Genomic DNA, 13,119 nt, shown 5'->3' with positions numbered 1-13,119 from the left:
TCTAGAGGACAGTTGATGGATTAACTTTAAGATGCACATGTAGGGAAAGAGACAATAAAAAGAATGATGCACGATCTGACAAATGAGGATGCCCTGTTGAATGGCTTCTATCTCCCCAATGAAATAATAAGGCCATCTACTGATAATAACTCATAGTATATTTTTAGTGTTTTAGAAAGTTCTACCCTGAATAGGAACAGAACACTACCACAGCTAGGATAGATTTTTCTTATGCAACTGATGCTTTCTGTTTACACATGTGAATTTAACTTTTTTTTTTTTTTAATTAAATACTAGAATACTGCTACTAGATAGTTTCTCATCAGTTTTTGGAATGTAATCTACCAAAGGGCAGGAAAAAGAAACTCTGAATAAATGACATCTGGGGATGATGGCTGTCAAGTCAAAACAATTACAGAGAAACTTTCAAGGTACACATTTCTGGAGTAATCCAAAGGCAATTTGTGCCAATTAGAATCTCTGAGGTGGAAAAGTCATTTGCTTTTCTCCTGCAGGTGTGTATGTATCACATTTGCGCATGTCTTTAGGCGTGATAAAAGAAACTGAAGTTATAAATATCAACCTTGTAAGTTTCTTCAGGATGCCAGCACACACTCATTCCAGGGGAATGAAGAGCAAAATGAGCTGTCTGAACTCCTTCCAAGTCCCAAATCCTAATAAAAGAGCAGGAGAATAATGTCAAATATTTTGATGTATCACTACTAAAAAAAATCAAATTTTCATGAATTTATTCAAAGTTAATAACCAGATATTTTAAGGTAGACATTTGTACTTGAAGTACATCTTTTGTACAAAATTATAATACTGCTTTTAGAAAATGTGGAAGTAGTATGAAGAATTTAAAGTTTACCATACTCAGTAATGGAAAAAGGAGTCTTACACACATTCTCTGCAATTAATGTAACATACCAACACTGTAATACAGTAACCAAATTAGATTCTGCATATACTTTATTTTGTGGGCTAAATCTTGGAACGTCTAGGTCACTCATCAGTGGCATCCCTACTTCAGTACTCATTTCAACTAACAATAATTTTTACCACTGGTACTTAAAAAAAAAAATTGTGCTCCCATTTTCAAAATAACATATAAGAAATCTGATATGAGGTGATGCCAATTTGGGGAGAGAGCCATTTTCCTTAGCTGGTTATTCCTTCTACCTTTGGCCTTCCACTCCAGTCTCTACTTCCTCTCTTATACCTTTTCTCTTCTGGCTCACTTCCCTGATGTTCTCCCCCAAAGGAGGCCAGGCATGATAGCTGCCAGGTCAAAGGTGGGTTAAAGGAATAGGTGCCTGGTTCCTGTCATTCTCCCTTCCCTCAACACTTAAAAATTCAAGGTAACAAGGACCAGGTTACTCACTGATACATCTCTACCATCCCAATTTCTTTCCTATTCCTAGAGTGGGGATCAGGACTCAGAGGTCTTAGTCAGGGCACTTTGTTGTCAGAAATACTGTCACCAACCCAGAATGTTTTCCAGCCCATTCTTTACACTCAGCCACTGTCATACCTTGCTGTCACAGAGTGTGACACAGAGTTAGCACGGCAAGAGACTGTAAGTTGGTGGGGGGCTGGCCAAGTACACATAGAATTCTGGTCCTTAACAACTGAACACATTCCTTAGAATATCTTGATCTTTTTCTTTGAGGTTTTACAGTTCGTATGTCATTAGAGATCATAAAACAATTTCAATAAGTTTAAAGAATATATTTTAAAGTTAAAAAACCCAGTAATGGCAAAAGCTTATCTCAGAGAAAGTAAACATTTATGGGACAATGCTTCTACTCTGTGCCAAACCACAATTTTTAAAACATTTTTCTTCCTTGTAGAAATTATAGGGTATCCAATCCTGAAATATCATGGTTACATATAAACTAACAAAAACATTCTAAAAATGATCATCTATTTGCTTAAATAATTTAGAAGCACACTCTTTTCTCTTGCCAAATCAACACTTTTCATCTTTATTTACTATCAAGAGAGACGATTACAATTGAAGAGAAGAATCACATTTACCAAGGGTTTATGCAATTGTGTTTCACCCCTCCATGAATGAGATTATTAATTATGACAACTGAATATTTCTTTTCTATTAATTTTTTTATAATAAAGTACTACACTAGCATATATTTTACCATTATTGAACTAGAGGAATTTGTCTTGCAAATTCAGTGATTGCCAGGAGAGGATGGTTTAAAAAAAAAAACCCATTCTTATGATCTTATTCTAATATGTATGATTTTTGTTGGCTATTATATTTCATAAATTCAGCAAATACATACCAGAATTTTTTTTCCTTTCAAGTGAAGAGAACAAAAGAGGGCGAAGTTGGAAAATATGGATGTTGTTGTTGTTCGGTGCCGTCGAGTCAATTCTGACTCATAGCAACCTGTGTACAACAGAACAGAACACTGCCCGGTCCAGCGCCATCCTCACAATTGTTCTTATGCTCAGCCTACTGTTGCAGCCACTGTGTCAATCCATCACGTTGAGGGTCTTCCTCTTTTTCACTGAGCCTCTACTTTACCAAGCATGATATCCTTCTCCAGGGATTGATCCCTCCTGACAACACAGCCAAAGAACGTGAGACATAGTCTGCCATCCTTGCTTCCAAGGAGCATTCTGGTCACACTTCTTCCAAGACAGATTTGTTCACTCTTTTGGCAGCCCTTGGTATACTCAATACTCTTCTCCAACACCACAATTCAAAGGAATCAAACCTTCTCTCGTCTTTATCATCCAGCTTTCACATATGAGGAGAATGGAAACACCATGGCTTGGGTCAAGCATACCTTAGTCTTCAAGGTGGTATCTGCTTTTCAACACTTTAAAGGGAGCAGATTTGCCCAATGCAACGTGTCTTTTGATTTCCCGACTCCTGCTTCCAGGAGTGTTGATTGTGGATCCAAGTTAAATGAAATCCTTGACAACTTCAACCTTTCCTCCATTTATCACGATACTGCTTATTGGTCCAGTTGTGAGGATTTTTGTTTTCTTTATGTTGAGGTGTAATCCATACTGGAGGCTGTGGTCTTTGATCTTCATTAGTAAGTGCTTCAAGTCCTCTTCATTTTCAGCAACCAAGGTTGTGTCATCTGTATAATGCAGGTTGTTAATGAGTCATCTTCCAATCCTGATACGCTGTTCTTCATACAGTCCAGCTTCTCGGATTATTTGTTCAGCATACACATTGAATAGGTATGGTGAAATGATACAACCCTGATGCACACCTTTCCTGACTTTAAACCATGCAGTATCCCCCTTGTTCTGTTCCAACAACTGCCTCTTGATCTATGTACAGGTTCCTCATGAGCACAGTTAAGTGTTCTGGAATTCCTGTTCATCGCAATGTTATCTGTAATTTGTTATGATCCACACGGTCGAATGCCTTTGCATAGTCAATAAAACACAGGTAAACATATTCTCTGCTTTCAAGCTAGATCTACCTGACATCAGCAATATCCCTGGTTCCATGTCCTCTTCTGAGTCTGGCTTGAATTTCTGGCAGTGCCCTGTTGATATACTGCTGCAGCCGCTTTTGAACGATTTTCAGCAAAATTTTACTTGTGTATATTAATGCTATTGTTTGATAATTTCCACATTTGGTTGGATTACCTTTCTTGGGAATAGGCATAAATATGGATTTCTTTCAGTCAGCTGGCCAGGTAACTGTCTTCCAAATTTCTTGGCATAAATGAGTGAGCATTTCCAGAAAGGTGTTATATAAAAGCAGATCAATTATTTAAGTGTATTCTTGCCCAATGAACCAAATTTTAGTCTAATTTTTAAGCAGTGTTTTATCCAGAATAATACGTGGTACTTTTCCTTTTAAACTAACTTAAAAATGAGGAAGGTGATCTAGATTACTTTTCAGAGGACCAGGATGATTTATGGTTTATAATTACATACTTATTCAATAATTCTCACTAGTTGCATAATCTAAATAATCTAAATACTAAACGTGCAAAATATAACAAACTAGGGTGAAATGAGTTATCATAACTATATTAGACACCGATTGTACAATTTAAGTCGTGTTTCCCTTTTTTGATAGATTCCATAATTAAGTGCTTCTCAAATCCTTTTTGAAGTCTAATTCATTTCTCTGTGTCTTTAGCATATGGCTCAGTTAATATTACTTCCATCAGATAAAGTCACTTTTTTTTTTATAATTTTTTAAAAGTACACCTTACAAAATAGAAATACACAAATTATGAGTGTACAGCTCAAAGAGAACATACTCAAAGGGAAGTGGACCCAAATCAAGAAACAGAATATTTCCAGAACATAAAGAAATCGTCTTGTGCTCCCTTCCAGTCGTATTTCCTTGCCCTCTCACGAAATGTACCCACTCTCTGACTTCTAACACTATAGCTTAGTTTTGCATGTTTTTGATCATAAAAATGGAAATCATATAGAAACCTCTCCCCTCCCCAAAAATGGAAATCATATGGTGTGTATTTTTCTTTTTGGTCTGGTTTCTTTCATTCAATATAAGGTTTAGTGACATTTACAAACATTGCTGCATGTTTCGTACTCTGTTCATCCTCAGTGCCGTATACAGTATTCCACTGATTAAGGACACTGCAATGTACTTATTTATTCTACAGTTGAAAGACATTTAGGGCGCTTCCAATGTTTGGTCATTGCAAATAATGTCACTACAAATCTTATACATATCTTTTAGTGAACACACACACACACACACACACACACACACACACATCCCTGTTTGGTACATACAGGAATTGGAATTGTTGGATCACACATTACGAATATGTTCAGTTTTAGAAGATATTGTCAAATAGTTTTCCAAATTGGCTATACCTCACATTTTTTTCCTTTTTTTATTGTGCTTTAAGTGAAAGTTTACAATTCAAGTCAGTTTCTCATACAAAAACTTATACACACATTGCAAAGTGACCCTAGTTGCTCTTCAATGTGACAGCATGCTCCTCCTCTCCACCCTGTATTTCCCCTGTCCATTCAACCAGCTCCTTTCCCCCTCTGCCTTCTCATCTCGCCACCGGACAGGAGCTGCCCACATAGTCTCATGTGTCTACTTGATCCAAGAAGCTCACTCCTCGCCAGTACCGTTTTCTGTCTAATAGTACAGTCTAATCTTTGTCTGCAGGGTTGGCTTCAGGAATGGTTTTAGTTTTGGGTTAACAGAGTCCAGGGGCCATGTCACCTGGGGTTCTTCCAGTCTCAGTCAGACCATTAAGTCTGGTCTTTTTACTAGAATTTGAGTTCTGCATCCCACTTTTCTCCTGCTCCATCCTCCTGCTCTGTTGTATTCCCTGTCAGGGCAGTCATTGGTGATAGCCGGGCACCATCTAGTTCTTCCAGTCTCAGGCTGATGGTGTCTGTGGTTTATGTGGCCCTTTCTGTCTCTTGAGCTCATATTTTCCTTGTGTCTTTGGTGTTCTTCATTCTTCTTTGCTCCAGGTGGGTTAAGGTCAATTGATGCATCTTAGATGGCTGCTTGCTAGCTTTAAAGACCCCAGATGCCACTCATCGAAGTGGCAGAACATTTTTTTAATACACTTTGTTACGCCAATTGACCTATTTGTCCCCTGAAACGATGGTCCCCAGACCCTTCCCCTGCTACTCTGTCCCTTCAAGTGTTTGGCTGTATTCAGGAAACATCTTAGCTTTTGGTTTAGTCCAGTTGTGCTGACTTCCTTTGTATTATGTGTTGTGTTTTCCTTCACCTAAAATAATTCTCTTCTACTGTCTAGTTATTGCATACCCTTCTCCCTCCCTCCACACCCTAACCATAAAAGAATGTTTTCTTCTGTGTTAAACCTTTTCTTGAGTTCTTATAATAGTGGTCTCACACAATATTTGTCCTTCTACAACTAATTTCACTCAGCAAAATGCCTTCCAGATTCCTCCATGATATGAGTTCTTTATTGTTGCATAGTATTCCATTGTGTGACTATACCATAATTTATCTATTCATCCATAGATGGGCACCTTGGTTGTTTCCATCCTTTTGCTATTGTAAACAGTGCTGCAATGAACATGGGTGTGCGTATATCTACTCATGTGAGGGCTTTCACTTCTCTACAGTATATTCTAAGGAGTGGGATTGCTGGATCATATGGCAGTTCTATTTCTTGCTTTTTAAGGAAGTGCCAAATCGATTTCCAAAGTGGTTGTACCATTTTATATTCCCACCAGCAGTGTGTAAGTGTCCCAGTCTCTCCACAACCTCTCCAACATTTATTATTTTGGGTTTTTTGGATTAACGCTAGCCACCCTGGTGGTGTAGTAGTTAAGTGCTATGGCTGCTAACCAAAAGGTCAGCAGTTCAAACCCGCCTGGCGCTCCTTGGACACTCTATGGGGCAGTTCTACTCTGTCCTATAGGGTTGCTATGAGTCGGAATTGACTCGACAGCAGTGGGTTTGGTTTGGTTTTTGTTGGGGTGAGATAGTATCCCATTGTAGTTTTTTTTTGCATTTCTCTAACGGCTAATGATAGTGAGCATTTCCTCATGTATCTGCTAGCCACCTGAATGTCTTCTTTGGTAAGGAGCCTCTTTATATCCTTTGCCCATTTTTAAACTGGGTTATTTGTCTTTTTGTTGAGGTTTTGCAGTGTCTTGTAGATTTTGGAGATTAAATGCTGATCGGACTTGTCAAAGCCAAAAAATTTTTCCCAGCTTGTAGGTTGTCTTTTGACTCTCTTGGTGAAGTTTTTGGATGAGCATAAGTGATTTTTAGGAGCTCCCGGATATCTAATTTCTCTTCTGGTGTTTGTGCACTGTTAGTAATGTTTTGTATACTGTTTATGCTGTGTATTAGGGCTCTTAGCATTGTCCCTATTTTTTCTTCTGTGATCTTTATCGTTTTAGATTTTATATTTAGATCTTTGATCCATTTTGAATTAGTTTTTGTGCATGGTGTGAGGTATGAGTCTTGTTTATCACTTTTTTGCAGATGGATATCCAGTTACGCCAGCACCATTTGTTAAAGAGGCTGTCTTTTCCACAATTAATGAGCTTTGGAGCTTTGTCAAATATCAGCTGCTCATAAGTGGATGAATTTACATCTGGATTCTCAATTCTGTTCCGCTGGCCTATGTATCTGTTTTGTACCACTACAAGGCTATTGGGCTGCTTTGACTACCATGGTGGTATAACAGGTTCTAAAATCAGGTAGTGTGAGGCTTCCCATTTTGTTCGTCAGTAATGCTTTACTTATCCAAGGCCTCTTTCCTTTTGCTATGAAGTTGGTGATTTGTTTCTCCATCACATTAAATAATGTCAGTGGAATCTGGATCGGAATTGCACTGTATCTATAGATTGCTTTGGGCAGAATAGACATTTTCACAATGTTGAGTCTTCTATCCATAAGCAAGGTATGTTTTTCTACTATGTAGGTCTCTTTTGGTTTCTTGCAGTATTGTCCTGTAGTTTTCTTTGTATAGGTCTTTTATGTCTCTGGTTAGATTTATTCCTAAGTATTTTATCTTCTTGGGGGCTATTGTAAATGGTATTGATTTGGTGGTTTCTTTTTTTTTTTTCCTTTGGTGTTCTCTGTTGGTGCAGAGGAATTCAACTGATTTTTTGTATGTTTATCTTGTATCCTGATAATCTGCTGAACTCTTCTATCAGTTCCAGTAGCTTTCTTGTGGGTTCTTTAGGGTTTTTCTGTGTATAAGATCCTATCATCTGCAAATAGAGATACTATTACTTTTTCCTGACCGATTTGGATGCCTTTTATTTCTTTTTCTAGCCTAACTGCTCTGGCTAGGACCTCCAACACAATGTTGAATAAGAATGGTGATAAAAGGCATCCTTGTCTGGTTCCCGATCTCAAGTGGAATGCTTTCGGACTCTCTCCATTTAAGATGATATTGGCTGTTGGCTTTTTATAAATTCCCTTTTTCATGCTGAGGAATTTCCCTTCTACTCCTATTTTGCTGAGAGGTTTTTTTTTTTTAATCATGAATGGGTGTTGGACTTTGTCAAATGCCTTTTCTGCATCATTTGATAAGATCATGTGGTTCTCATCTTTTATTTATCACATTTCTTTTTAATTATCAAATGCAAAAGCCTGAACTTTCTCTTACTTTCCAACAAAAGCAATCTTAAATCCATCACTTGACTGACTAGCAAAAGGTATAGCTTTTCAATTGATCTCATTTATAAGGTAGATTTCTCAAATTACCTGTTTTTTTCCATGTTATTTTCACATATCTACGTGTAGATAAATATGAATGTTTCAAAATACAGTGAACACAATGAATAGTAAAAAGCTCTCTTAATTCATCTCTCTGTAATATTCTTTTTTCCTTCTTGTAGAAGTGACAAGAATGAGAAAGCTATTTCTTAATATGCCAATATGCCCACATATGCATTTGTTGTATGCTTATCAAGAGGGAGTGGGTCTTTAGTCATCCTTGACTTGCTACTGTAATTACATATTACATATGAAAGATGAATGTGAAAGAGCTGTTTCAATGACACTAAGTTGATGGCAACTAATTAAAGTTTCCAAAAAGAAAAAAAACCTACCCAAATTTGGTATGTACAGTAGTTATAAAAGATCAATAAAAATCTAGATGCATTCTGACTGCAGACTGTTGTGCAAATGTCTTTTCCATTGGAGATATTGTACGATGGCTTGGGTTCTTCCAAGAAAGATGACAGTCTAATCAATGGACTAATGACCTAAGGGGGAGGGGGGGAATCTTGACCTAATATCTAAAGATTTGCAAATAGACGTTCATTTACATGTTGTACATTAAAATATACTAGGTAGGCTTTCTTTCAAAATGATTTCATGAGTTTACTGACTTTTTGACTGTTTAAGAAACTACTACTGGTCTAGATCACATTCAATAAGAGAGTTTACACTGTAAGAGGAAAAAAATCCATAAAATTGAAAATTCAGGTTTTAATATTTTTAAGTGTATTTCCCTATAAATTTATTTGTTTATAATAAATAAAATTTATAAAAATCAACTACAACCACTGAGGCATAATCTCGAAAAAAGTGGTGTGTCACAGAAAGAGCAAAGCTTTGAGGGACCACAGTCTTCTCAATATACATAATCAAACACATGGAAAGATAATAGGCCATTTAAAAAAGTATAAAAAATTAATGTTATCAGGTTAAACCACTTAGACCAAGAATCAAGAGCTATATGAAAAGTATATATCTGCCTATCTAAATGTGTGTAAGGTAAGTTTTCAAAGGAAAAACTTCTAAGGTAAAGTTAATCTGTGGACATATTAAGGAGTGAATAACAGTCACAGATTGAATTGTTTCCCCCCAAAGTATGTCAACTTGGCTATGTCATGATTCCCAGTAATGCGTGATTTTTTAACATTTTGCCATCTGATATGATTTCCCTATCTGTTTAAATCTTATCAGTATGATGTAATGAGATGGATTAATGGTAGTTATACTGATGAGATCTACAAGATTAGATAGTGTCTTAAACTACTCTCTTTTGAGATATAAAAGAGAGAAGGGAGCAGAGAGACATGGGGACCTCATACCACCAAGAAAGCGGTGCCAGGAGGAGAGGGTGTCCTTTGGACCTGAGGTTCCTGTGCGGAGAAGCTCCTACACCAAGGGAAGATTGATGACATGGACCTTTCTCCAGAGCCAACGGAGAAAGCCTTCCCCTGGAGCTGACGCCCTGAATTTGCACTTGTAGCCTATCAGACTGTGAGAAAATAAATTTCAGCATCAGATGACTATGACAATAACTAAATCAAAGAGCACTGAATGAGTACAGCATTACTCTTCAAGTAAAATAAAACGACAGTTTTGATCCAATTTGATTATAACAAAAATCCCCACCTTTCCAACTCTTTGGTCCTAATAGAATCCAGAGATTTAGCTGTAAAATAATGGGATTAAACTCAATGCCTGAAGAGGCATCCAGATCTAAGATTATGAATTACACGCCTTTACTTTTAGTATTGTTAAAATGATTGCCTCATTTCAAGCTGAGTGCCTTTTAGTAGAACATTTAGTACCCCTACCATTTGGTATTTAAAAAAAAAAATTTTTTTTTTTTCTTTAGTCTCATTTAATTAATAAAAAGATCCCATAAATTGGGTGCTGGCATACTGGAGATACCCTTGATATTCTCAGGGGTCTTTTAAATTGACAATTGGGACAGAGAGATGTTCCCTTGGATAACTTAAAAAGGAAATTTTCTGGTTAATATTCTGTTCTTTTTGTTTGTTCTCAATTTTTAATTGGCAACTCTTTGTCTGCTAGGGAGTTTATTGTAGAAGGAAATTTCTACTACCAAATGTTTTTGACAATACAGACAAAAGAAAGAATGGATGACATTAAATGACACATCTGTATCCATTTGGCCTTCTCTAGCTCGTAAAGCAAAAAATACAAACCACAATCTTGCTAGAAGACATGGCTAGATCACATGAATCAGTACACTGACTAATTAAATACGAAAGCAAGAACAAAAGTAATACAGAAATGTAGTTATAAGGATGAGAAGGCACTTTACATTGTTGTTGAGTGCAAGAAAGAGACCTCCAACATTCTTAGAGGAGAAACATGTTTTTCACTGATTCTTTGATATCAAAATGCTGATCTTTCCTCTCATTTCCAAATAATTAGCCACTAAGTTACTCATCATGCTATGGATGATTCAAAAAAGGGTAAAATATGGTATATTTCCTTACTAAATAGGTACCCAATAAGAAAAAAAAGCCAAAAATGACAAAAAATGTAGTGCTAAATAACTGGTTTTAAGTGCAAAAGGAGTTCAGAGGTGGGGAACCATATAATTGAAAGCATGAATCTAGGGATTCAATTGACAAACGTTGACAGTGGATATGGTATGTTAGAGTGGTTAATAAATAAACTTTGTCAGCTTGTGGCTCAGATCATAGAGTGCCTTGATAGGTACATAAAAGCCTTAAAATTGGAGGTAACAAAATGGCATGATAGTTTGAATTATGAATTTTGTACGGGGTACTTTCAGTATGTGTCAGTGTTTCAAAAATATTCAGAAAATAGGATTAGACTAATTCTGATTTTATTTTCTTAATACCTGAGATGACTAAGTCAAGTAGTGGTAGTATTAACATACTAGCAGTGGTATTAATTACAAAAAAATAGATTACTACAAGTTTTAATGACTTGAGAGTAAGAATTAAAAGGTAAAATATTAGATAGCTGTATATGCTTATTATTTTATCTTTCAAAAATTAATAAAAATGAGCCAAAGACAAAGTTGATAATCTAAGTAAGCAGCTTTTTTTGGGGGGGGGGAAGGAGATGAGGAAGTAACCTCTTTCACATGTAACACTAATAAACCAACTACTGTATTTTTATGCAAATAACATGCCCCTTCCCCTTCCCCTTTTGTTTGCAAACTGCTCCCTCAGTGAGGTATTCTCATAAGTGCTGCTAGGGTTTTTTTTTTTTTTTTTACACGTTGCTATAAAAAAAATTAGCATAGCGTGCTTACAAAAATGCCTCATGGGTGGAGGGAGGAGTTGGTGAACAAATGTAGAAGGTATATGTTATTTGCGTAAAAATATGGTATGCCATCTTAGAAAAAAATCTACTATTGTACATCTTCATGATGCCTTGAAGGGGATAAAGCAATCTTATTAAGTTTATAAGCTGATGCTTTTCATTTTAATTTCTTGAAATTAGAACATTCAGTAGACATTACAAATTTAGTATCATAGAGGTGAGAAGCTACCTGAGGCTACCTCAGAGAATTGTTAACATCTTTTTTAACTTATATAAACAGATATATTTTTGAAGGATGGGAATTGTGAGAAATTTCATCACATTTAAAAATAAACCTCAAAATTAAACACCCAACTGCAAAGAAATACCATATGGTAGATTTCAAATTGATCATACGTAATGATTTCACCTTCAAGGAATTCAGAGTAAAAGGACTTCTCCTTTAACTAACATAAGCCTTAACACAAACATCAGTAATGCTACCCAGGAAATATTAGCATTACATTATTTCCAAAGAAAAATACAACTTAATATTGGACTATGTGCTGAACACTAAAGCTAGAAATGAGGGAAGGCACTCCTTATCATTCACATCAGTAGGCTCTGAAAATAAAACTGAAAAATGTTTCTGGATATGATTTCCATTTATGCAATTCGCTTACTGTAACCACATGAGGGCCACAGAAAGCAAGCTTATATTACTGCAATAATGGACATGGCAACAAACTTTATTAAGTGCTGGTTTTATACTTCATCTACAAGGGCACATAAGAGAGAACAGAGAGTTGAATTCTAGTGAGTGATATTACCAGTACACAATTATGTAAAATTTTAGAAAATTCTTTCATCATTTTGCAGTCTTTTATGCTATTATAAACTTTTTTTTTTTAATATACTATTTCATTGCATTGAAATAAAAAAGGCCTGAAAATGAAATCAACAGGTTTTGGTATAATTTTTGAATAGTTCTTATAAAGATACAGAATTCTATGTTCCGTTCACTGGAGGTAAAGTATTACCAAACTCAACATAAACTGTCAATTTTATCTCACTCTTAAAGCCCTTGTTACAACTCAATAACTGATCTTGATTCAAAATGTTATAACAAATCAGAGGGACTTTACAAGACAAGCTATTTTCTGAATTATTTAACGATAACATTATAATTGACAATACAAATTCTCCTGATTTCACTTTGTACCTGCAATTATTTAAGCATAGTTTATTTATTAATTCCCCAAGAAATTCTGTTCCATTGGCCTACCTTGAGAAGGGTTTCAGCCTCCTCTTCCTGTTTCCCATAAGGACAATTTTAAAATAGATAATATATCTTGTGACTCCAGATAGGGCTGAGCAGGAAGGGGGGATAACTCCACCTTAATGATGGACCTTGAAGACTCTCAAGCGTATATACACAGAGGTAATATGGAAAAGAACTTAGCCAATATGTGGTAAATGGAAGACTTTTGATAAACATTCTTCTTTCTCTAGAAAAATTTTTCAAAGAACTATGCTTACTGGCTTAGTGAATGTCTTAGGTAATTTAGTATCCTCTCATTCAGTGATTTGATTATATTCCATGAAAAAAAAATCTTGTTTATTTTTTATACCCT

The 13,119-nt window shown here is 35.9% G+C and overlaps 1 protein-coding gene across 2 annotated transcripts in view; it reads right to left on the bottom strand.

Annotated features, from left to right (window-relative positions):
- Positions 1 to 13,119, bottom strand: part of NUP37 (nucleoporin 37) — a 56,565-nt gene that overhangs the window by 15,287 nt on the left and 28,159 nt on the right. For both annotated transcript variants that reach the window (XM_010599732.3, XM_003405296.4), the window contains exon 6: positions 584 to 674. In XM_010599732.3, the coding sequence (XP_010598034.1) occupies positions 584 to 674 (91 nt within the window). The remainder of the gene's footprint in view (positions 1 to 583; positions 675 to 13,119) is intronic.

The sequence above is a fragment of the Loxodonta africana genome, chromosome 4 (assembly GCF_030014295.1).
Source record: "Loxodonta africana isolate mLoxAfr1 chromosome 4, mLoxAfr1.hap2, whole genome shotgun sequence".
Classification (NCBI taxonomy): domain Eukaryota; kingdom Metazoa; phylum Chordata; class Mammalia; order Proboscidea; family Elephantidae; genus Loxodonta; species Loxodonta africana.
Note: the sequence above shows the minus strand (reverse complement) of the source record. Positions and strands in the feature narration are given on the sequence as shown.